Genomic DNA, 26,223 nt, shown 5'->3' on the forward strand with positions numbered 1-26,223 from the left:
AGCGGCATGCAGAGTCTGTGTTCATTCACTCTTTTAACTCTGTCTCGTCTGGCATCGTCTTCCTCCTCCCGTCTTCGGCGCGCTACTCTCGCTGAGGGCTCACCTCGGCGTCTGCCGCACATCAAAACCCCGCTCACCCTACCTGCCCGTCTCCGTCTGACACACATCTACCCCTCGCACGCAGACACACGTGGATCTCTCGTGTAACCCCTGCTTGAGCTCGGCGCAGGGATTCATTGAAGAAATTCCCTCCCGAGGCATCTGAGGAGATGCGTGCGTATCCGTGCGCGAGTGTGTGGCAGAAGGGGGCGTGCTGCACATGGGGGTTGGGGTGGGAAAAAAAAAGAATTCCACAATAACAACAACAACAAGACTGCGAACAAGAGGAAGACCCGGCAAAAAGAAAAACAACATTCTTGGCGTGCCACGGCTCGACACTTTTATAGTCCCGGAGAGACATCCTCCATTAGTCTGAAGCAGCTTTATATAGAGAGGAATGCTTCTTCTAAGTCACGTTTCATGCTGATGCCTCAGTGTCGTGAAATGGAACGCCACCGTCACGTTTTTGTTTTTTTTTTCTATCTTGAGCACAGAAAAAAAAAAGCCTCCTACTGTGCCAGATCTCAATTTTTCGGGAGTCTTATTCATGCAGCGGCTGATCATCCCTTCCTCCTCACTAGATCACTTTTAAACACTCTTCGTGCTCATCCGCTTTATTTATTCATGAATTTAATTCACCATCGGCAGTTAATTACTTTGTGCGTAATTTCAGCATTGGGCTGGATCGGGATGTTCCGGGAATAAACACCACATGGCAATCAGCCATATAGTAACAGCCGTCATAGACTTGAGGGGCCGACGTCCAATCAACGCGATAGCATCAGGAATACGCACGGGGCCAGTGTTATGACTGGCACTTGGGCGGGGGGTCCTGCCTTGGGCTGTGCTCCCGCCGTGACCCCACAGATGCCACCGCAGCGGTCATGGAGGGGACCCAACGGCCCCGGGGTGGTCTCGGGCCATGTCTTAACTCGGGATTGGCTGCGATGTTATGCGGTCCAGCCGTGCCAGTGGTGGGCTCCTGGGGGACTGGGTAAAAGGGGGCTTCGCTGGCAAGTCTTCCCCCTGTAGCCGTGGTAACAGCGTCAGCGGCACGTGACGTAAGTGGAAGTGTACGAGGGATTTGCTGGGGAGCGTGTGTGTGTGTGTGGGGGGTGGTGGTGGTGGTAGTCGGGGCTGAATAAAGGGTTAAGCACGCATGAGTAGGAGCAAAGTAGGCCACAACAATAACGGGGAGGAGGGTGGGGTCATGCACTTTCACTGTACAACGGGATTAAGGCATACGTGTGTGTTTGGGTCGGTGGGGGGTGGAGTGGGAGTATGTTGGGTTTTTTTTTCGCGGCAAACCTTGCTCCCCTCAGGAGGCGTACAGAAGGGTGGAGGGGTATCAGGATTGGATGTAGAGTCAAAGGTTGACTCCCGCTCCTCCTTGCTGGAAATAATTAGCTTTCGCTGTACTGTACCCAATTACACACACACACACATACACACACACGATGACACAAATACACACACGTTGACACAAACAGATTGCCTGTCCAATTCAAAATCCCCTAGAGTTGTTACAGTCATCGCTTATGTAATAGGCTTGAATGAACAAAACAAAAACAAGCTGCGGTATCATTAGTTCATACGAGGGGGAAAAAAAAAAAAACAGGCCAAGATACGCCTCTCTCTCTCTCTCTCTCTCTCTCTCTCTCTCTTTCTCTCTCACACACACAACCAAAACAGACCGTCTGACTTCTAGACACAGTCTCAGCCTGGACCGTGAGCTTTACTGTCTGTTTAAGATGGGAAGGAAGCTGAGCGCACACATCTCCCAGCTGTGTCGCTGAGATTTCTATCTCAGCGGGGACGCACCCTTTAAAAACACATACGCACCCATAAACACAAACCCACGCACTGTACACACACCGTTCCAAAAATATCTGCGACGGCCCCCTCGCGCTGCCCGGCCGGCCTTTACAAACTGCCGTCCTCCAAAGTCGCTTAGAAATTACCTACACGGACAACGCAACTTGAATGCATCAACGATGGTAAAAGTAACAGCAGTGTAATTACTTCCACTCTGGTAAATAAACACATCTCAGCCCGGGATCGCTGCGTTCCCCCCCCGTCAGAAGTTGCGAGGCGCGTTTAGCGAAGGGGACCCGTGGCCCTGGCCTGCCACGGTAAGACAAACAGCCATGATGAGAGAGCGTGCAGGCGCCGCGAACGCCGTAATTAACACATGGCCTCAATCACGCATCCTGAATACATTTTCGCTCTCTGACTCACTCCTCCTTTTTTTTTTCGGCCTGCCTCCCTTCACCCCAATCATTTTCCCACCGTGTCTGTCTCCGTTTGTCTGTCCCTCTCGCCTCTCCCTCTCACTCAGAAACACACCAACACACACACACACACACACACGTGCATGTATCATTCCGCCTCCACATACATGCAGACAGACAGACAGACAGACAGACAGGATCTCACACAACAAGCTGAGTGGAACCACCCACACATGCAGCAGAGCAGACACCTACATGTGCTCTCACAGTGACACAATCTCTTATACCCCCCGAATTTACACCGGGATCTTGTTAAAGCCATGGCAACCGCATCCCCCATCCACCAGCCTTCAATCCATCCAGCACGCGCGTGTGTGTGTGTGTGTGTGTGCGCGCGCATGTGTGTGTGACAGATGCAATCTACACTATTACAATGTCGGGGTTCGAGCTGGTGGCCTTGGTAACCGAGCTGAACGTCAAAATCTGGGTCACATTCTTCTGACACATAAGCGGGGATATTTTCTAAAAGGTGGGAGGTGATAACTCAATGCATTCTCTCTGGTGGATGCTCAGTTTTTGTGCTCCACGAGCCTTTAACTCCAATTGAAACGCGTTCAGTTTCTTGTTTGTGTTTTTTTTTTTTTATCGCGATACACTTTGAGACCTAAAAGCCAAAGTTAAACGGATGGCGGCCCGCTGCGGAACGACACAGAAGGTTACCAACGCTGCAAAGACAATCAGCTGGTAACTCGCTTGAACATAAATCTCCTTGCTGCCTCAAGGCCACCTGCCCATTTCACCTCTCCGTCTACTACACACACACACACCTCACCACCACCACCACCACCAAAGCAAATATACTTTCCACCACCACCTCACCTGCAACGCGCACTTCACCTCGAGCACCTCGACGACCTCGAGAAAAATTCCATTTCGGCGCACACTCATCCCCCATCAATCTCCGCGCCCCCGCCTTTTACCCATAAACCTTTCACCTTAAGTCCAACTCCGAGCTGCCTCGGAGCTCTCTCCATCATCCCACCGCCCGCCTCCCACACCGAGCCCAACCTCGCCTCCCCAGAGGAAGCGGATCCTGCTCCAATTAAGCAAGCATTCCTCACATGTTTTCAGGCGGCTTTAAAGTAGTTTAGAAGTTTTTTTTCTTCCCTCTCCAACTTTTGTTTACATGCCCGGCTGCCTCTGTTGATGTAAATTGCTGTGAGAGTGCCAGCGGTGAATGATCACAGGTTTCGGGCCATTAACACGGGGCAAAGAAGCGGCACCGCGACAAAATCATTAACTTAATGTACAGCGGAGCCCTTATGTCGGGTTTAGAGTGTGAAAGCTGTTGTCTGACACTCATGTTTCCCACAAAGGTCTCTCAAAAAATTCTAGACATCGAGACAAATGACACGCAACGAGCTGTAGACCCGGGTCCAGGGTGGTAACGAACACAGTCAGTGAGGAGCTGTAGAACTTGTCTCCCATATTGTAAAAAATAAGCAACACGAATCAAACGTGATGATATCCTTTCTATTCCAAATCGCACATCAGAATAATGTGAATCAGTCAGGAAATGCCAGTGTTTCCCACATATAGACTTCACTAGAGGCGTCGCCCAGGTTAATCTTTATTAACCATCATCAATGAAATGTTTTCTTATTCATTTACTAAGCAACTCTTTTTGTAAAGCTGGAGCTGATATTTATAATACTTCATAAATGGCTGATAAATAGTTAAGTTCATCGCCAACAGCATAATGAACACAGACCCAACCAGCCAATCCAAAACAACTTTCCCATTCTAAGCTGCCAATCGTGTGCCCTCACCTGTTTTGAAGATCTCGTAGCGCAGAGAGAAGCCCGCCCCCTGGTGGGCGTAGTCTGAGACGAATCTGATCTGCAGGGAGGGGCCGGACGAAATGATCGGCGCCGGGGCGATGTTGCTGCAGTGTCGCCCGAGAACGTCGGCGTTTTCCGAAGTCCCGTCGCGGATCTCGATGAAGTCATACCTGAGTCGCAAAAAAAAAACAGAGGAAGAGATTATTTCCTGTTGCTTTACGATGTTTCTCTACAGGCATCCTTTGGAAAATGATCCTAACACTCGGCTTACGTTGAGGTTAATGCCGCAGGAAAGGATTAAGAGAAATAAAATAGATGAAAAGGGAGCGGCGGAGGGTGGATAAACATAGATGGATAGTTATGGGGTTATGCAACCAGCTAAGCTAATAAAAAACAGACAGGTGTGGACCTATTTACCATCAGAGCTCAGCCTCCGGACAGAACACACAGTGTCCAAGCAAAGCATTCAGGAACACAACACAACATTAAGACACAAGGACACAGATCTCTCACGGACTTGGCTCCACCTCACTCGTGCTCTTTCCCCCTCAGCTGCGTTCAATAAATTTAGCTCTTACGACCCAGTTTTTTCTCGGGACAACAAACTCAGATCCCCCTTTTTTTTTTTTTACACTGGCTCGAGACGAGCAATCCTCAAATCACCCAATCCTGGATCACAGGAAAGAAAGTGGAGGGAGGGCCGCGTTTGAAGCAGAACACTCTCGGGGGGGGGGGGGAGATGCAGGCAAACAGACAGCTGGATGGATTCGTTAATAAGAAGCACAAAAATAGACAGAGAAGCTCATGAAAAAATGAAGAGGCGAGGGCTCGGGGAGAGGAAAGGTGAGCGAGCGCGGCGGGCGGGTTTGAGAGAGAAATCAGTAAATAAATGCGGAGACGCCCTCGCTTCCACATGCTTGGGCTCTAAGCTCATCTTGACCCCCGACTAGCCGACTGACCCTGAATAATAAAAGCAAATTCTTAACTGTCAGGTCGGTGTGCGCCTGTGTGTATTTATGTGTGTGTGAGAGGGCGGGGGGGGGGGAGAAACAAGAGCGAGCCCACCTGGCTGATCCAGAATTAGCTCATAACCCTGTGTGTCATTCCTCCAACATTAATAGACTCATGCAGAGGCGGGGAGTCACAGACGGAGGCGTCACACACTCAACCGTCAGCCGGTCGCAGGAAAATTCGCACTTCGGACGCATGTTTGACTCATTTTTTGTTTTAAATAGTCTTCAAAGCGCTATCACAGACAAAAAGAATCAATGCTGTCATGGCTCCGGTCTGCTGTGCATTTCTGCTTGTTCATATGCAGAACATGGTGTTGTTGCCGTGTCAAATATAGACCAGAGAAATGCACTTTGCCACTGGACCTTACGTTGCTGCAAAGTCTCTCTCTCTCTTGAGGCTATTAGTTACTCATTCATCCAAAAGTTGGTTATTTTCGAGACCCCCACAAAGCTCGGAAGAAAACATGAACCCTCTGTTTATTCCGGATTCTTGCAATGTATGCAAATGAGTGCATTCTTAATTAGACAGTGTCTCGTTTGCATATTTGCGCAGAGCACTTCGGAAAACTTTGTAATACAGGAAATAATTGTCTTAATGCAGCTAATCAGCTGGGGGAGTTTCACGGTGATGATTATGAGTTAAAAATTGGACCGTATTGTGATTTTCTCCCCCCCCCTTTAGAGAGAACAAACACCTCAGTGGGAGACGCGAAGGGTACACTAGAGCGTGACTAATGAACGATAGTTTTATTCGAAAGTTAAAGCAGCCCTTGCATCACTGTCAGTGTGTATAAAAACTGCGTCTGCGCTCCCAAAGCCATCTGCTGCTCTGGATGCCAACTCCAAATAAAGTTTCAGTCCCTCCGCTGATTTGATATTTTTCAGGCAGGTGAGCACCGTAAGGTAAAAGCTGTTATCTGCCATAAAACACAGTTCTCCTATGCATCGCCTTTGTTGATATGATTAAGAAAGGGCCTCTCACGCCTGGCAGCCGACAGCCAACCACCAGGTTTAAAGGCAGTAATTTGTGGCTGGGACAATATTTGAAGGTGTGGAAAAAAAACTCCATAATTTCTGTTTGCCGCCATCTCCGAGCTTAAGTGCTGTTTTATGTACGTTGCGCTGCATTTTTTTTTTTCTTGAGCAATGTAATGTTCCTCCTAAACGGGGGCAATCATCCTCAGAGCAGGCTTTGCTTTTTTCTACCTCTTTTTTTTTATTTTTTTGGTAAGCATGTGTTGGTGGCGCTGCTCTACGTGCGCGCGTCTGCATTCTCCCGCTAAACTGTGAATAATTCCCCTGTAATTCCGTCTCCATACTGTTCATCCCCGACTCTCTCCCTCTCCTCACCTCGCTTATTGTGATTCCTTGCGTAACTAACTGCATCGCAGCAGGATCCCCGCAGCTACGCCGAGGACACCCTGCCGACGCGCACACACACTCGAACACACTCTTTCTCAATTAGTCCGTATGACGAAGCTGTCAGAAACAACAACGGGGCCGCTGTTGTCTCACTAATTACTGTGATGGGCTCTTTGATGCCGAAAAAGGCGTCGCAGACGTCTCTGGGTTTTTCGAGTCACCAGCGCGGCATCTTGCTAATATTCTGAACAGGAGACTGTCTGCGGTTTCTTTTTTTTTTTTTTTTTCCTCACCACTTCCTCAAACTTGAAAAGTATTAAGTAGAGCCGAGGGGTGTGAATCTACGGCGGGCTGTGTGTCTCTGTGCCGTCTAAGCACTAAGACTGCTTTTGTAGCGCAGCTTGGAGTTAAACCTGGATTAAGTAGAGTCACTAAGCCTCTTTTTTTGGGGGTCTGTCTCATTCCTGCAATGTATTGATTCCTATACAGAGCATTCAAGCTAAGACCGCTGATGGGGGGATAATCCCGACCACATTAATCTGGGTGAGAATGGCACGCGCACAGGTGAGGATCAGAAGTGTGCAAAATGCTGCAGCGAGGCCTGTAACGCCGCCGCAACTTTGTCGGCGTCGTGAAAACGCGACAACACGTAGGAAGCGGTCTCTTTCATTGAGCTGAAAACGTATAGAATTTGAGAAAATCGCTCAATCAGACTACAGTTCCTGAGGTGTGGCATGGAGTTTCGAAGATTAGGTTGTTTATCGGGGATGGAGGGTCTAATCTAAGATGGGATCAAGTTGGATTGTGGGAGCTGCAGTGTTTTCTTGCTAAAAGTGAGCATTGATCCGCCTCTGCTGCCGCAGTTTCGGCTGTTCTGTCTCTCCGTCTGTCTCTCAGGAGCCCCTCAGCTGTAAGTGCAACACACCGACCCTGTTGAGTGCTCTTTCATCAATTCGCATTATATCTGCGCACCAGGATGGAAGAACACATGTGAATTATTCAAAAACAGATCCCCCCCTCTTAAGCAATCCATACAGTCAGACTTTGTCCCATGACGCTGGTAAGAAGAAGACATATTAATGAGTTTGAGTGTCCCGGTACATACTTGTGATGTGCTACAGTTAAAAGGACGGTTCAACAACAAATCAAAAATACATGTCAGTTTTTCAAATGTGTTTTTTTTTTTCATTCGGAAAGTCGACTGCCATCTAGTCCCGCTACACTCGAGAGAGAGAGAGAGAGAGGGCAGACATCTCCGCAACAAAACAACAGCACTACAGGTAAGAGGGAAAACACACATTTTTGGGGGTTTTGGGGGTGAACTGGCCCTTTAAAAAAAACATGACGGTTGGAGCCGAAGCGAATCAGCCCGAAGTCAGGCCCTGAAGAGCACTTGAGCGAGTGAGTAAAGAAGTCGCTGTCCAATTCTCTTCTCCATGTCGTGGTTGTAATCCTGCATTACAGAGGCGATCGGAGAGGCTTTAGCAAGGCAAGCTCCCACGGTGAGCCGGTAAGAGCCACGGCTATCCCTAAGTACGCCTGCTTAGGGCTGTAACTGACACATGCTTAGGGAAAAACACACACTCGGGCATGTGCCAACAAACGCACACACACACACACACACACACACTCGTGCGGACAAAAAGACGGACACACGAGCACACTCAGATGCAGGCAAACACGGCGGCGTGCGCGCACACACTCGACGCGCCGTATCGCCAACACCAAGGATAAAAGGCCCGCGAAAGAGCTGAGAGCCTAATTAGGTTTTAATTGATTTTGGAGTGGGTCTCTATCCTTCCCTCTCCCTCGCTCTTTCTGTCTCGCTCCCCTCTCCTGTCGTGGATTAGCGTCAGTGAGTGAGTGTTCCTCAGATGTGATTATTGACCTGTTCGCTTCAGCCTCTCCCCCAGGCTCTGATGAATACATGCATGAGGGCCTGACGTGCGAGAGCCCGCTGTCTGTCTCTCTCCACAACGCACGCATTCCACGACACTGCGCACGCACACACACACACACATATACACACACGTCATCTGCACAAAAAAAAAAAAAAAACCTGCACCCATGAAGACACGCATTAACATCGCACACCACTCACAAATACATTCCAGCATCCACGCTGCCCCCCGTCCTGATCCAGATTCCATTAGGGAGCTTGTTTTGATCCCAAAACCCCGCCTATGTCTGACACAATCCATCCGCCCACCCCCCTTTTCCCAGTCTTCTGTCTGTCTGGCAGTCTGTCTGGGTCCGCATGACTGGCCGTGTGTTTAGGGAGCCATTACGGGGCACCGGTTTCACCCCTCCCTCGCTTTCTCCCGTAGAGAGTAGAGCAGGAGCAGAGGGAGAGAGGGGTAAAGGAAACTGAAAACCCTTAAGGGCCGGTAATTCTGCACCAGTCCAGACATGTCCTCGCTTCCTCCGCTCTCATATATCACTCCAACCCCCTCCGCCAAAACAACTAATTGCCTTTCACACCTTTGCTGTTTGTTGGGGACCGGGGACATTTCCTGCAGGCACCGGCGCCTAACCACGGAGAAACACGACTGCGGTGTGTATACACTGAATGGATGTATATTTATAGATCTCTCGACTAGCCTCCGTGGCCTTCAGGGCTGCAAAGATCAGTAAAACCCTGTCGCTACTCCTTCTTCTATCATTTGTGAAAATCGGCAACGGGGTTTCTCATATAACCACCTGCCTGTCTGCATTTAACGACCCGTCTGAGAAATAACCAGCCTGGGATATTGCGTCTCATTCAGTTTAATCTAAATGCCTGCGAAAATACATAAAGCCTTCACCGCGGATGTCGCAATTACACAATAGATTAACACGTAATTCGCTGCGGGTGCGTCATGGTTCGTCTGATTTACTTTGTTTGTGACAATAAAAGAGCAACAGCTGTTGGAGAATATCAGCAAACCAAACTTGGCTGTACTAAGGCACTTGAGGCCTTTCTGTTGAAATGACTTCCCCCCCTGCTCCGTTGTGTGTGTTTTTTTTCCTTCCCGGGAAAACCCACAAGATCCCGATCCGGTAAACAATGAACAACTGCCTGACGCTTCTTTCTTCTCCCTCTTGATGATGTACAGAGGCAGAAATTAAGTAAAGGGGGGGGGGGAGAGAGAGAGATGCAGTAGACACACGCCCAGATGCACAAGCATCCACATACACACACACTCCCACTCCTCCCACCCTTGATGGGGACTCTAATAAACCATAAGTGCCTCTGAAATATTAACTAGATTCTGCAAGCAAAATCCCCGCAGATCACCAGGGCCTGCCAGCTTCAATCTAGCCCAAAAACAAATAGCACTCCCCCTTCCTCGTCTCCTCATGCCTCACCTCCCTCCTCTGCTGTCCATCACCGGTTCATACTTACAGATGACTTGGGCCAAACCGCTGACCACAGGCAGTCTGGGCTCGGCCCCAGACCTTCTAGTGCGCCATCGATCTGAAACATCAGACCGTAACTGCCGTCTGAGCTGAAGCCGCGACCCTGCTGCCCCCCCCCCGCCCCCCACCGCTGGATGCATTTTAATCGACCTATATCAACATATATTTGCGACGGTGATTTTCCTCACTGTGTTGCAGTTCATCCAGACCATGGATGCTCCAGCGGACCGCAGAGAATCAGGCAGAGAGGAGAAAACAGTGCTGCGCGGGCCTTATGCTTACAGCTTTGATGCACTCGGCCCGTTTGAGATGAGCTGTGTGCTGTGTGGCTGATGGTGACGTTCAGTGGGCTGACATAAATGCATTCCAATCAACCGCACAAATCATGATAATTATAACATCGGACTGATATTGGTTCCGATCGTTAACCTATTCTGCTTTGTAACTCAGTTTATCGTTTGAATATAAGCCGCATGTTGGTTTCAGATCGGCGACCGCACCTCATTTGACCCAATGGGAGCTTCTACGCCCCGCCTAGAGCCTGCAACAGCCAGCAAGCTTCTGCACGGAAATGTGACCCCACCTCCTCCTTTGAAAACAGCATACTCTAAAACAGCATTATATGATTTTAACAGGTTTTCTATGCCTAAACTTGGACAGTATACAAGTTTATATAGTTTTCTCTATATTGCATGTTGCATGGGCTGCTGTTCCACCTAAACAATTGTTTTTGACCATTTGTGCTTGATGTTAGTGTCAAGGGAAGGGACTTAATGACTATAATGTGTTTATTCTTCTGCAAGCAGGGGTATTTTTAGGACACAATATATAAGTTTACAGGATTATCAAATCCAGTCTGTACAGATGTTGGAGCCCTGGCACTGTAAATATCTGACAGATCAATGTCAGTGAAAGCTGTTCTTCAGTGTCTGACTATTAATGTTTATCTTTGTAGCTTGAGAGGGACGTGTCTGCTCAGCTGCTTTATATACAGCAGCAAACTGATATGATGCTGATTTACATGAGTCTTCATGTAAAATGCAACAGAAATCACAGGGAGCACTTTAATAGGCTTACCTGTCATAATTAAAACAATCGGAGACCGCACACAAACTAATATATGGGTCGTATTTTAATATATTGGAACTGGATCTATCAGGGCTTCCTGTGCAGGGTGATGGTTGCTGGAATAATGTCTCTGCTAGGCGAGAGTGATTGATCATCGAAAGTGTTAAAAAATGGTTGATAACACAGCTTTTTATATTCAATCCTACCTTTTACGTATTATATCATCATTAAGGCAAAGTGTAACAGTCGCGACCGCTGGGCGCTGATGACTGTGATCTTGACCTAAACGCCGGCCGCGAGCCAGATATTGACAGATCGGAAACTGAACAACTCCCTTTAGTCGTGACCTCTGGCAGATCATCTGTCTCTCCTTTCATCCTCAGCGATCGCCCTCCACCTTCTCTTCACCTCCTTCGCTTTCTCCCTCCGGCCATTGCTGATCATCTATCGATTTCACATTACGGGCGGAATACAGACATTGATCCCACACCTCTCTTCTCCCCCTTCGGGCATTAGTAAGAGGGTGATATCTGGCACGCACACACACACACACACACACAAGCGCACACACAGATACATGAAAACCCAGGCCGTGTGTGTGTGTGTGTGTGCGTCTGTATGTGCGTGAGTAAAGTTATAAAGTTATACCATCAGCCCTCCCACCTCAGGCTGCATTCGATAACAAATAAACGCGAGAGAATAAAAACCACAAAAGTGGAAGAAATGGATCTTCCCGAATGCTTACAGTTTTATGGCGTGTGTGTGTGTTTGTGAGGGCGTCTCCATGTGATTCTGCCCGCTCCAATGTTTAATTCAAGTGTGTAAAAATAAAACACTTCCTCTCCGGGCTAGAGCGGAGGGAGAATGAAAGAACAAAAGGGAGGAAAGAGATGGATCAAGAAAAGGGAGGGAGGAAGATGAAGCGAAAGAGAAAGAGAGAGAGAGAGAGAGAGAGAGCCTGAGAGAAACAGAAAAGGAGACTCCTTTCTCTCCCTCCTCCTCCTCCTCCTCCTCTTCCTCCTCAGCTCCTGGTATATCACTAGGTAGCATCCTGGGGCTCGGTGATGGCAGATTGCATTAGAGATATGGGCCTGATATTTCATCTAGCCTTTATTACATTTAGTTCACATCAATTGGCTGGCAACCTGGAGGTAAGAGCTATTTGGCACGCGGCCGGACTCCCCCTGAAATGAAATCCTGAATTAAAGTGCCACCTCAGACATGGAGCGCCTGCATAAGGCTGCCGATTTGATTGCTGCAGTAGAGCCGTGGTTTGGCTACGTTACATCGTCCGTGTACTGACTGTTTGAACCCACTGAGGGAAAATCAGCAGCTGGACGGGGATATTAGCCAGAGTTCAGACCCCTTGCTTGGCTGACCAAGCACTTTTCTCAATTTTATAAGGGCCTAAAGTGCCCAAGGGGGGGTGTGACGGCTGATGAGTGTTTTTTTACGCTGACAGGTTGCATGCTTAAGTTTGTACGTGTATGCGTTTTTAAGCGTATCCACTGAAAACACATGTCCTTTTACTTTATGACCATGTTATCGTGTATATTTTTTTTCTTCTTCATGTGATTCCACAATCAGCAGTCTAGACCACATAGCTCTGCGTCTTTCAGGTAACACACAGCTCCAGTTTTCTCTGCTGCCGTCTCTGTAATCCCAGCTGTCACGCGGATTTTCAGCCTTGACCGAGATGGTGAGCCCTCCACCTCTGCAGCCCTCCGGCTCCCCCTCGCCCTAACCTTCGCGGAGGACCGTGAAAACATGCAAAAATCTACTCTCTGCACACTCACACTGCCGTGCCTAATCATACAGGCAAAAAAAGGAAGTTACCCATAACGGCACTACAGGGCTCGGATCAATCCGGGTAAAAAGCATAGCACAGGACGGAGAGAGCAGGAATATCGAGCCGTGCTTTGGCTTTTCCCTACTTATTTCTGCTGCTGTTTCTGTGCCCCAGAGGAAAATGCATCCTCCACGAAAGACAGAAGGGCAAACACATTAGCGTTAGAGGTTATGCATAAATAAATGTCGGCATGATCCGCTATTTTTCTAATGGGAATCTAAAGTGGGGGATATCACTGGGAGGATGGATGGATGGATGGATGGATGGATGGGTGGATGGATGGGTGGATGGATGGATGGATGGATGGATGGATGGATGGATGGATGGAGGGGAAAAGGGAAGCAGCTAGTCTTACAAACTCACACTCACAAACACTCACTCGCATGCTTGCGGAGTTACTCACATGTTGTTCCCACCCACGCTCACTGACTCTCTTTCTCACACACACACACACGCATACATACAGGATGAAGGGAGATGGAGTGGGAGTGTGTGTTGGAGGGCAGGCCAAGGCCTCCATCCCTCCAGGCGAGCGTAAAAAAAAAAAAAATAACCCCCATCTCAATAAAACCCTCAGCGCAGAGGAGAAAAGAGGAGGCATTTCAGTTTTCTCTTCCTCCTCCCTTGGCCTCCTCCTGCCCTGCATGCCTTGGGCTGTGAGAAACTGCTTGACACACTGCTTATCAACAGCTGAGCCATTCCTCTCTGTACCACTACAGCGGGGAAGTCCAGCGCGCTACAGGGCTGACACTGTGACGCTGGTGCAAAAAAGCGCTACTGCCGAGAAAACATATTGCGAGGGAGATAATTATGCAACATTCCGCCTCTGACAAAAGCGACAGAAACCTGGAGACATGAAGCCGAGACATCAAAAAACAGCATTTCCAGTTCACTGCAACGCGACACAGCCGCGTGAATAGAGCCGACAATCATTGCAAAAAGCCTTTCACCAAAGCAGCCATTGATGTCCTCATGAAAGTTACATATTTTCTCCTGGCCAGACAAAGTGCTTTGTCAGTTAACAATGCAGAAAACACATCTAGGATTATTAATTCTACAATTTAGAGAGAAAAGGGAGGGCTGGAGCAAGGAAGTAAATAAAACGAGCGTAATTACAGAGAATGCACTGATAAACCTTTATTTAAACAGACCAAACGGACAATGAAACGTCTTAGAATGGTCGATGTGTGTAACAATCTCTCTGACTCAGCTGTATAAAAGTGGATTAAACAGTGGAAACCGTGACTTCTTTCTCCTTCCTCTGAGGTCAAAGACAATAGAAGACCATATGATTTGGATTATTCAAGTCTCTGAGAAAGGAAACTGACCATAGGCAGTCATATCCACACAAACAGCTGGGCCTCATTCTCTTCTTATTTTTCTCCTTCCATTCCCTGTTTATCTCTCCCTCTCTCCATTTCCCCCCCACAGACTTCAAACTACATCATGATTCTTTTTTTGTTCATCCAATCTGTTTGGCCTTTCCCACACACTATCTTAGCACCCCTGTCCAAACACACACATACAGATTTTCAAATGCTGCTTGGCATTTGATTATCAGATGGAGGGGGATTACAGCTGGACAGTCCTGATAATGTCAGCTAGGTTGTTGGACCCAGACGCATACACAGGAATGATTCTCAAAATGTATCCAAACTTGCTGATTGTGGTTAAGAAATAAATGGATGATACGACGCGATAGGATAGGGTACGATAGGATAGGATAGGATAGGATAGGATAGGGAACGATAGGATAGGATAGGATAGGATAGGATAGGGTACGATAGGATAGGATAGGATAGGATAGGATAGGGAACGATAGGATAGGATAGGATAGGATAGGATAGGGTACGATAGGATAGGATAGGATAGGATAGGATAGGATAGGGAACGATGGGATAGGATAGGATAGGATAGGGTACAATGCATAGGATAGAATAGGATAGGAGAGGATAGAATGGGGTACGATAGGATAGGATAGGATAGGGTACAATAGGATAAGATAGGCTAGGATAGGATAGGATAGGGTATGATAGGATAAGCTAGGATAGGACATACTTTATTTTCCCCATTGGTATACATTGTCTTGAATTCAAATGTTGTGCACACAAAACTGCCTCCATAGTAGAACTAATAAAAAACAACAACATACAAACAAGCAGCACATACACTCGCAGTGTGTTGTCCTTCATCATGTAAGAAACTTTGATCATCTCGTTCCAAGCTGAACAAAACCAAAACATCTTTCAGCTCTGTTGACCTGCATCATCAGTTTAAGCAGTTGAAGAAACACATGTATTCATTATGGAGCCGTTTGAATCATTTTTTCCATTCTGTCTTCACTGTGACCTGCTCCGTCTGTATCCACCATCGTGCGAGCGAGACCCAAAACTTGGGACGCGGAAAACAAAATGAGTGACATTTCCCACCCTCTGAACTGCTGAGGTTGCGTGCAGCGTACGTGCCCTTGAGCAACCAACTCAACCCAGTAATTGCTCCAGAGAAGCCTTATAAAAAGGCTGATACTGAAAGTCTGTGGTTGCACTGGGCAGCATCCGGGATATAATGTGTGTAATGGTGTGAATGCGAGAAAAAAAGGACGGCGCTGAATGGAGCCTATGTGCTCGCAGTTCTCTCGGTAAATAATTATTTCACAAGATGAAAAACCACAGTCCACTTAATGGTCTGCGTTTTCGCAGTTAAAGCTTGTATCTACAATTAAAATTTCCTTTGCGATTGACCTGTTGTGGTCAAAATGCGGAAAAATGTTTCAGCAACTTGGGATCAGGCCAAACCACCAGCAGTGAATTATAATAGTATGTAAAAAATCAGTGTGCTTGAACAGGAAATTACTTATTTGAGATACAAATGCTTTTGCAGCATGCTAATGAAAACGTCAACACAAATCATCACTCAGCCAGAATAATAATACGCAATGAAGCTTTACTGGTCAAAGCAATTTTACCCTGACGGAACAGAGTGATTTATAGACTATTAGGACGTGACTCCGCCTTTTCCAAAAAAGCTGCCATTCTCCCGTTTCGCCCCCTCCCCTGTCTTACTTGCAGTCCAGCCTCTCGATCTCAAAGTGCGGGTTGAAGTTGAGGACGATGCGCTGCGAGGGCTCCGGTGCCGTGATGATCCAGTGGCAGTTCTGGTGAGGCGGGTACTCCAGAGGATAACCGGGGGAGGTGATGTAACCGGCCTCGCTGGCATCCAAGACGCCTCCACATTCTGCCGCTGTGATAGAGACAGAGGGGAGGAGACAGAAGGGTGAGGCAAAGCAGGAGGTAATGGTTATTGATCGGAAATTAGACAAAATATTGTAAACATGGCTGCATTTCTACATCTGTCATTTGGTTGGAAGGTTGCCGTCAGGCCACATAAATCCCCAGTAAATGGCACGCTTCCTAGAAGAATGACTCAGAGGACGCTCCTTCATTTACCTTGTTGTCTCTGTATGAAGATGTGATGAGCAACAAATGAACAGTAAAACAAAGAAAGCAATTTAGGCCGTCAGTTAGGAGGAAATTGGAAAAACTTCTCCATTGTGGATTCTCAATGCGAGTGGGACCACATGGGCAAGCTATTAAAACAATAAAAGATCATCACTTCTGCATTTGGCACACACACATACACACACACACACACATATGAACACAGGGAAACACACAGAGCCTTTTTCACCCTCTTCCACACCCAGGCTCTTATCTCTCTGGTTCCCCGTGGGGAGCGTTCTCCAAGTGTAATTGTTGCTCCAGCAAGCCAATCTGCAAACATTAGGACACATTCCCTGATCCTATCACGCTCTCCCAGGAACAATAGCCTGCCAATGGCATCGCTCAGCAGGCTTAGACAGGAAGTGACACGCAGACGGCCTGTCTAGCGGGGTTCTGGGGGTCACCCCGACTCTGTAATGAGAAGCTAACGCGGCGACAAAGGCCCTATTCTCTGCTCACGCCCCGACAGCTAAGGCGGCCCTCGCGCGTCGCGTTATCTCCCATAAACACGCTGAACACATAAACTCACATGCGCGTACAAAAGGAACATGCATATGGGTATTCTGCATGCACACACACCCGATGGGAGATCACGCACACACACATACACACTCGCTGCACTGTGCACAACGGCTCCTTTATTACTTTTGCATCGCAATAGATTTGGAGGCATTATTATTCTTCACGGAGGGAAAGAGCGAAACATGTTCTCCATGACAACAGTGGCGGCTGGTTTAGCTACCTACCTCTGTATATATGTTTCTCCGTGTTTGTGTATATGTGGCTGCTGACGCACCAGGGGGATCTCTAAATGTAATGAACTCGGCGATATTGAACCCAAGGAGGGACAAATGTTTTTCTTAATATTGTAGCCAGTATATGTCGGCCGTATAAGGAAAACATCACACGTAGGAGGGAAAACTGCTACATCAGGCCACACTAAAGATGATGGTACACTGCCATTAGCTATGCACCACCAAATGGTGCGCTTAATCACTCAACCGCCTGAGCTGAATCTATTCTTGACATAAATGGGTTGATATTCCTGCCTGTATTTTTCCGGCAAATTTCTGTGAAAGCATCAATAAAGAAAGCGGAAAGGGAAAAAAAAAGAAAAAAAAAAGAAAAAGAAAAAGAGCAGCACCAAAGGCTTGAAGTGTAATAGACCCTTCAAGTGATGACATTTCCACCGCCTATTGTGCTTAAAAGGCACACTTAAGATTCTCTGACATTTGATAGAGCTGCGATGGCTTCCTTACTTTGTTACTGGAGAGGAGCGATGCCCACGCTCGCGCAGCAGGCACACACAGCTGCCGGTGATTTCATGTGAGTGCACGACACCAGCCGCCCACACGCACAGAAACATGTACGGGCTGTTGCACGGAAAACGCACAACGCACACGCGCGCGCACACACACACACACACACTCACACACAAGGTTGGCTACACGTGCATACATGACGGCACGTACCGGGGTGCATGCTTAAACACACTCCCACGCATCCGTGCACACACACACACACACACACACACACACAACCGCTGCTTCGTGTTCAAACGGGCCACCCACGCATGCACGCACACATCCAAACACAAACAGAGGGCCTGTCAATCACCGGGGGCCGACAGAAGTGGGGAGAAAATAGCTAACTGAAAAATTTCAAAAAAGATAGCTGGGATGGCAAAGAGTGACAGACAGAAAGCCACACACACACAGGCATACACGCACACAGACACACAGACATCTCTTTATCTGCTGCGCCTGTGCAGACAGACAGTCATTGTTGGGGAGCCTATGGAGGGAACGGTGTGCAGGAGGCTATCAGCACGCAGAGCCCCGGAAGATTAAGCCGTTTGGGGAGAATCCTGCAGCCTCGACACTTTTTCCCTGAGCTGCCCATTCAGTGGCCCCCAAGGAGGATGAAGAGGAGAGGGGAGAGAGGGAGCGGGAAAGGGAAAGGGAAAGGGAGGGGGGATTACAGTGGGAAGGAGGAGAGGAAGGGAAGGGAGGATGAAAGCAAGGAGGGAGAGGAGAACAGAGGGAGAGACGGCGAGGCGATGGATAAAAGATGGATTGAGGAAGAAGGGGAGAAGATTGATCAGAAGGGGAGGAGGGGGGGGGGGGGTGAAGGGGGTGCGTGCGGTTGATGTACGATAGCGGGGACGAGAGGGGAAGACTGACAGGGAGGAGGAGGTGGCAAAAGGTGATGAGGGAGAAATGCAGAGGGGTGAGGAAGAGCGATGCAGTGGAGAAGAGATGGAGTTAAGGGGACTGTGTGTGTGTGTGTGTGTGTGTGTGTGTGTGTGTGTGTGCTGCGCTGAGAGCCTGACGAGCCTCATTAAGACATGCCTGCTATCCAGCGGCTCCCTGTAGACACTGACCCCGCTGGGAAACCTCTGCCAGTCAGCGCTCACACACACACACACACGCATGCACACACACACACACGCTGCCACACAGGGTTAGTGTGTGTTTGCAACAGCAGCAGCAATGTATCTATGCTGAATGAATCGCTGTGAGAAGATTCTGATGACCGATCGATAAATCAGTTTGCACAAAACATTTATATTTGGATGTGTGTGTTTGAGTGCGTGTGTGTGTGCTGGCGAGCGTTTGCTGAAAAAAGTAAAGAATGAAGGGTGGGGGCGGCAGGAAAAAGATTAGAAGATTCCAATGAAAGATGTGTGTATTTTCTTTTTTCCTAATTGGTTAAACGTCATAACAATTAGTAAGCACACAATACGCGTATTTGAGCTGGTGTGTGTGTGTGTGTGTGTATGTGTGCGTGTGTGTGTGTGTGTGTGTGTGTTCGACTGTCATGTTTTGGTGAGAGCAGAACTTGTTGGATGAGTAACACAGGGGGAAGCACTCAGTAGCTGCCAGCGAGCTTCATGAATTACACTGTCTCTCCTACTAGAGGAGCCAATCTGTCTACACACTTGTGCACCCACCCACCCACACACACACACACACACACACACACACACACACAGACAGACACACAAGTGGCACATTTGTCTCAGTGCAGGAACAAAATCTATGTTACATGTGTGTTTGCAGAAGTGTGTTTTCATTTTTATCCCAATTGAAATGCAGCAGAAATACTATAAATGTATATTTGCATGTGCAGTACATCCAGCCATACCTTTTTTTTTTAGGCATAGATTGTGTCAGTGAAATAAATGATAAGTAAAATCACTCTGTGTGTGTGTGTGTGTGTGTGTGTGTGTGCGCACTCTCTCAGTTGCTCCAGATCAAGTCAAACCCCACAGACGTCGCTGCACCCCTGCTGTGTGAGTGCCTTTATCTTCATTATCTGGGAAAATGTGCATATGTCTGCATGTCTCCGCTCACGTTCTGTAATGCGTGTGCGCGTTTGCGTGCGCGCCCGCGCTCTCTCATTTCTATTAGCCGCCTTATCGGGGCAAGTATGGCGTCACGCTCTGGGATAAGCTGCGAGTGTGAGGAGAGGCGCTGATAAATCCCTCCATCATTCCTAGTGTCTCTCTCCCCCATCCTCCCTCGCCCGCCCCCCCACCTTAATTAAAAAGTGCTATCGCCCAGAGTGAGGGAATGAGAGGGGAGAGTGGGCAGCACTCATCCATTCAGTCAAGAGCAGAGGGGTTGTCTCTCCGACTGCTTTTAATCTCACCCATTCCACACTAGACTGGACCCAAGGAGAGGGAGAGGGTGAGGAGGAGGAGGGGGGGAGGAGGAGGAGAGGGGTGAAGAAAAGAGACTCACTCTTTTCGTCGCCCCCCCCCCCCCGTGCTTTAAGACCTTTATGCAGAGGTACAATGATAGTAGCAGTGGCAGGAGCAGCTTTAGGAGCTGTGAGTGTGAGCGAGAGAATTTAAAATGAATGGGAAACCCACTCTTAACAGCTAAAATCAAGATCTGAAGCAGGAACCGAGACAAAAAAAAGGGATCTGTCATGTATTCATTAACTATCTAGCGCTTCATTGTGTTATAGTTTGGACAGGCATTGCAAAAATGTCAGACTATAAACGCTGTGGTGGGTGTAACTGGTTTATGCTACACACGTGCAGGGTTTGTCAGGATGCACTGGTATTGATGATATCTGCGATATGTAAAAACAAAAGAAGTGTTGACATCATGCTAACCATACACATACGCAAATGTTGCAACACACTGGGGGCAGATGTTTGGCCTTTTGAATCTGTTGTTAGTCAGTTCATCTGGCCGCCCGATCGTGATCCATCAAGCCAAAGTGTTTCTTTTGCACAGTTATGGTTGTACGCTCTCTATCCACCTCGCTCAACTTATAATTTGATTGTAATTTTCTGACCAGGAGAATAAACAAAACGTAAAATTACAAAGCTAATGAGTGAGGAATTCAAGAGGTGAATTTCTCTGAAGGATTTCCTATATGTGATCTTCAACAATTGCTGCACAATGGTAGATAACATTAAAAATAAAACTCAGGAACTGATGTTTAAGACAGGTTCAGCATACCAGCATACAACAATCAGCCTGGAAATGCAACGCACACGGACAAAAGCCTCTTGTTTAACACTGTCTAATGTGTTTAAGGGGGGATTTTTTTTTTCTTTTTAAGAAGTAACAAAAGCTGCACCAAAGGCAGATAATATCCCCAAATCCTCTTTTCCTCTCTCCCAGCCTCCTTTTCTTTCTCTCTCTCCACCCCTCCCTCCCTAACAGGATAAGTGCCCCATGCTAATCAGCTAAATGCACACTGCTGGCCGTCGTGATCAATGGTTCAATGGATCAATCAGGTAAACAGATGGTTGCTGGTGGCTTCGGGGAGTCTGATGGCGCGGGCCCTAATCCCAAAACACTACCTGACTACAGTGTCAAGTCTCCTTCTCCCCTGGTTGCACTCTTTTGTCTCCGTGCGGTGGCGTCAAACCTGCACCGCGGAGCACTTTTCACAAAGGATCCCCCTGCCTGCAGAGTGGAAAAAACAGCCGGGCCTGCATCGGCAAAGAGGGAGCTGTGAGGAATCGAGCTCCGCTGCACGAGTCTTTGGTGATTTGTCGCCACCTTCTACGCTTCCCCCCCCCCCCACCCCCACCTAACAGTATGTTACCTTTCAGTGGAACCGACTGCTTAAAAAAAACCCTTTTCTGGAAGAGTTGCGGCTCTCACAAAAGCAGCTTTTTCTTTCGATTCACACCCATAACTCTTCCCCTCGCGCACCCTCTCCTCTTTAACCCTGCTTGTGAATTACAATAAATTTAAAACGCGTTGCCTCTTGACAATGCTAACCCCCCGCCAGCTCCCACCTAAACCCGTCCCCGAGCGCCAGTTAAGACCCCCCTGTGCGGCTAATGCGGCAGAGTGAAAGACCCAGCTCTGTTTTATTTATGGGGGTCTTGTTTTTAATTTCACCCCCAAGTGCGGTGGGGCTGTACCCGGGCTTATGCTGGGGAGCCTGCGACTCTCATACCTGACTGGTATTGAACGGGGCCGCTCGGTTTGTCTTTGGCTATGAATGCTAATGGGTGACCTTGTTTTCGCAGCTGATACCTCTGAGGCTGGGGCAGATTAAAACATGGAGAAATGCAAAGAATTGAAGCGCGGGCTGCAAAGGAGGGAAGGAGGAGGAGAGGAAAAAAACAAATAGAGAAGGGCAAAAAAAAAAGAAGGCCGACAAAGAGAAAAGAGAATAAAAATGAGAAAGTCCGCTCACCCAGGAGCTAACATTTGGAAAAAGAAATGATTAAATGAGCGGAAATCCAACTCTGGGAGAAGTCGATACCATAGGTGGAGAGGATGCACAGCCGCCCACTCAATAAACATGCAAATGAGCCCGCTTAATGGCCTGAATATTAATGCTTGTGGGAAGGGAGTAATTGATGTACATGTCAGCGAGTCAAACTGTTGTGATTACAGTACAAGTGGAGTGGAAGTTTCCCCTTTTGGATAGAGAGATTGCAGCAAAACGGGCCGCGAGATGTTAAAAAAAAAAACCCCAAAATGGAATAGTTTCAGAGAACAGCAGGCCTCGACTCGAGAGCGGGAGCTCTTTGGAAACCTTTTAAAAGTGACTCTGATGTGCTTAACTTTCACGGGAGCCTCGTTTTGTAACAGGGTTGTCGGTGTCTTTTATGGCAGACACACTTCGCCTCTCTGTGGAGCCCCGGCTGTGCCTCTACCCCACTTTGGCTGCGTCACACCCCCGGACGATGGTGTAACTTCATAAACCCCTTAATGCGATCTGCTCCCCTCTAAAGTCCAGTGCCATTTTAACTCTGTGACCCCGGCACGCTTTGATGTTGCCCTTTCCCTCTCACACTCTGATGCACAGCGCTCCTCCCCTCCTCCTCCACCTCCTCCTCCTCCTCCTCCTCCTCCTCCTCCTCCTCCTCCTCTGTCAGTCTATCCTCCAACTCTTCCTTGTTCCTGTCTGTTCCTCGCTCGCTCCCTTTTTCTCCGCCTTGGCTTGGCATCTACCTTCTATTCTCCCCCTGCTGTCCCCTCACATCTCTCTCTCCGAACCTCCCCTGCTCTGTCTCCGCTCTGGTCCCCTTTCAGCCTCTCTTTCCTCTGGCATCTGTGTGTAATGTGGCTCTTGAGGGGGAGCATGGAGGCAGGGACATGCGGTGCAGTGTCTTGGCAGGGGAAAGAGAGAGAGAGAGAGAGAGAGGAGGGGGATCTTGCTCGGCCTGGTGGCTGCCAAGAGGCCCACATCTGTCTCTGATCAACGGGTACACAGGCAGCCAGTAAAACACACACACACACGCACACGCACGCACACACAGGAACACAGAGGGATGGCTGGGATGACTGTCCTATTTAAAACAAGAAGCCTAAACAAGAGGAAGAGCACATATGAAGTGAGAGCTCAACTGCCCTTATGAGGCGGACCGGTGGGTGGTGTTGTAAAGGCGCAGCGGTCACCGTGGGATCGTGAGCCTACCTCTGGCAACCGCACACAAGGCATTATAGAGTGCAACAGACACGCAGCATGCAGATAAATCAGAAATATTACAGTCATTTTTAGCCACTTGCGCAAAAATCCCACCTGGCAAAAAAACGCACACTCACATGGAATACACGAGGACAGCCACGCTGGCGCAGGTGAGAGCGCGAGAGGTCATGTGTCATCCCCGCCGAGCGGCGTCACTTCTCCGTAGGGTGAGCCCCCTACACGCGACCCTCTCCAGACGCGTCCACATGCGCAATTCTCGTGACGCAATGGCACGACAACTACCGACGAGTTCGTTTGTTAATATTATTATTATCATTTCATAATCACTATGCAAGTCGGCAGATGGATACCCGCTGCTCCCCCGATGCTAAATCCACATTTAACGAGGCTTCCGAACAAATGTGGCGCTGTTACGCACCCATTTGTCACAGCGCCGTCTCCGCACTTTACAGCGAGTATCAGCCCTGCGTAAGTGCCTTGAAGCAAGGCTACGGAGCTCCACCAGCTGCGGGGGCTGCTATTCAGCGTGCCTACCCCGCACTATAATCTCCCCAGTTTATTGATATTTGATTGCTGAGAGTGCAGGAGGTGACGGTGCGCCGCCGCCTGGAGCTGCCGGCGCTCAGCCACCAACACCACCACCACCACCACCAGCAGCAGCGCTGCACAGCCAACCCCGAGGAGCACGGGGAGGAGATAATGATGGAGACTCGTGGCGGCTGATGAAGATAATGATTATAATGGTAATGATTACAGTCGTGTTAGTCGAACCCGACGACGGCTGCGTCGCTTTTACGCACGGGTTCGCGGACACCGGCGGATTTGTAAAAATAGCGGGTTGCAGCCAAAGCCTACGCCTATGAAGAGAGAAAAAAAAGCCGTTCTCAGCTCTGATGTGAAATAGCATTTTAATTAGGCGCTTGGGTTTGTTTATCTCCCCTTGATGAATAATTCAATGAAAGGAAAACAACAGGCAACTCGGAGGTAAACAATGTGTGTGAATCTTTTCAGAAAAAAAAAGCTTCATGCATATAATGAGCTCGTTCACAGTCCAGTGAGCTGACGGCAAGGTTTCTCTCCTGCTCCCGGTCTAGCTGGGACAGATAACTGTTTCCGAGCTGATCAATATTTGATGAGAGCATCCAAATTCTTCAGCTTGTATATGTGTAACAGCCGGCTTGGCACAGGGATGAATTAGTCAGTGACTCAATTAAAAAAAAAAGTCAGGATGAAACACAACATTAGGTCATCTATCTATCTATCTATCTATCTATCTATCTATCTGTGAGGAAATGATCAATGGGACACATGGATTTGCTAATCAAACAACAGCTTTATGTGCCAGACGCTGATGTTTGCTGAAATAATACGCAGAGCTTTCCAAAAAAAACGATTTAAAAATGTGACTGTCATGCATAGCAGCTTGAACTAAATGTGACGTTTAAACCACACTCGTGCTTCTGTGGTTTTGAGTATCATTCCCCCCCCCCCCTCCAATTTGCCGTGTTTTTGGTTGAGGCGAGAGACCACGCGTGCGTCAAAATCAAACAAGTAACTAAAAACTCACCGTCCTCTCCCCTGACTCTCGACGCCAGATGACACATTGCCATTAAAAATCCAATCAGCGGTGACACAAAATCCATCTTGGATGACTCAGAAACTCGAGGAGAGCTTGAAGTTTCTGATGTTTTTCCACCTCGTAAATATATATATTTGTGTTGCCGCTCCTCCAAACAAAACCAAAAACATAAAAATAAAAAATCCTCGCCGCCTTCGGACCAGTAAAACCGCTGGCAGCAGTCAAAACCTGGACCAGTTCAGTAATAATCCCGCGGCGTTTGTTAAACCATTGGTGGAGGAAAACTATGCCAGCTACATGTCAGTGGAGAAATTCGGGGACGGTATGTTTTGCGCAGCCCTTCAGCCTTTTTTTTTAAGTCTGTTCATCTGCGGTGCTTCATCCAAAAAAAAAAAAAAAAGAAAGAAAACCGAGTAGAAGAAACAAAACTCCTTGATCGATACTACTGCGTGCGCTCCGCAGCTGGGAGGCTTCTGGCGGTATCTGCGCTCCGGAGTTGTCTGGACAGCGGCTCCAGGGTGCGTCAGGTTCCGGCTGAGAGGCTCCCGGTCCTCCCTCGTATCTCTCCCTCTCTGCGTCCCCCGCGTATTTTGCGCGCAAGAAGGGGTCGCTTTCTGCTGGAAGAGGGCTCGGCAGCGGCGCGCTGAAGTCCACGGCAGCCTCGGTCCGAGTGTCACAAGCTGCTTTGAGATGCAAAGTCACAGATATGTGAGGACTCGGAAAAAAGTGTTCCCAGAAAACACCATGCCACCTCCGCGCGGCACCGCTACTCTCTCCTGCCTGCGTGCGTATGTGTGCGTCTCTCTGTCTCTCCTTCTTCTCTCTGGTCGCGGCTCCGTACTGCCTGCGCTGCGCTCCGACACCGGCGTGTGTCCCTGTGTGCGCGTCTGGGAGGTGTGTGTGGAGCATGTGTGTGAGTGATCGCGCTTTTTGAGCCGAGCAGCTATCGCGTTACAGTCACGGCGCCTCGGCTCCGCCCCCCTCCCGTCGCTCGCTGATTGTGGGGAGAGAGAGAGAGAGCACGTGCACGCGCTCCTGCTTTTCTCCCCCTTTTCTCTCCTTTCTCTCTCTCTCTCACACTCTTACTCTCTCTCTCTCTCACACAAACACACATAGGCGCATCCCCCCCTCTCAGAAGATACTACAGATATGAACTCCTCCACAGATAAGACCCAGATAAGACTTATTGTAATGGTAAAGCAAGGGAGCAGAACTTCTCCTGGGGCTGTTTGCAAAGGGAGCAAAAGAGAGGAGAGATGAGGAATTAAAAAAGAAAAAAAAAAATCTCAGGGAGAGTGAGACAAGGGAGGGGTGCCTGTGACTCGGGGGGGGGTTAGGTGTGGATGCACCCTGGACGGGGGGCA

General features: G+C 48.5%; 1 protein-coding gene across 4 annotated transcripts in view; it reads right to left on the reverse strand.

Annotated features, from left to right (window-relative positions):
* nrp2a (neuropilin 2a) overlaps positions 1–25,796 on the reverse strand; it is a 64,020-nt gene extending 38,224 nt beyond the window's left edge. For 3 of the 4 annotated variants that reach the window (XM_030409734.1, XM_030409735.1, XM_030409733.1), the window contains exons 1-3: positions 24,848–25,795; positions 15,925–16,102; positions 4,160–4,341 (exon numbers count right to left, since the gene is read on the reverse strand). In XM_030409734.1, the coding sequence (XP_030265594.1) occupies positions 4,160–4,341; positions 15,925–16,102; positions 24,848–24,923 (436 nt within the window). In that variant the 5' untranslated portion in view covers positions 24,924–25,795. Of the gene's footprint in view, positions 1–4,159; positions 4,342–15,924; positions 16,103–24,847 lie in introns of all 4 variants that reach the window. The other variant, XM_030409736.1, reaches the window with a different exon arrangement.
* Between the last annotated feature and the right edge of the window lie 427 nt (positions 25,797–26,223).

This window comes from Sparus aurata, chromosome 24 (assembly GCF_900880675.1).
Source record: "Sparus aurata chromosome 24, fSpaAur1.1, whole genome shotgun sequence".
NCBI classification, from domain to species: domain Eukaryota; kingdom Metazoa; phylum Chordata; class Actinopteri; order Spariformes; family Sparidae; genus Sparus; species Sparus aurata.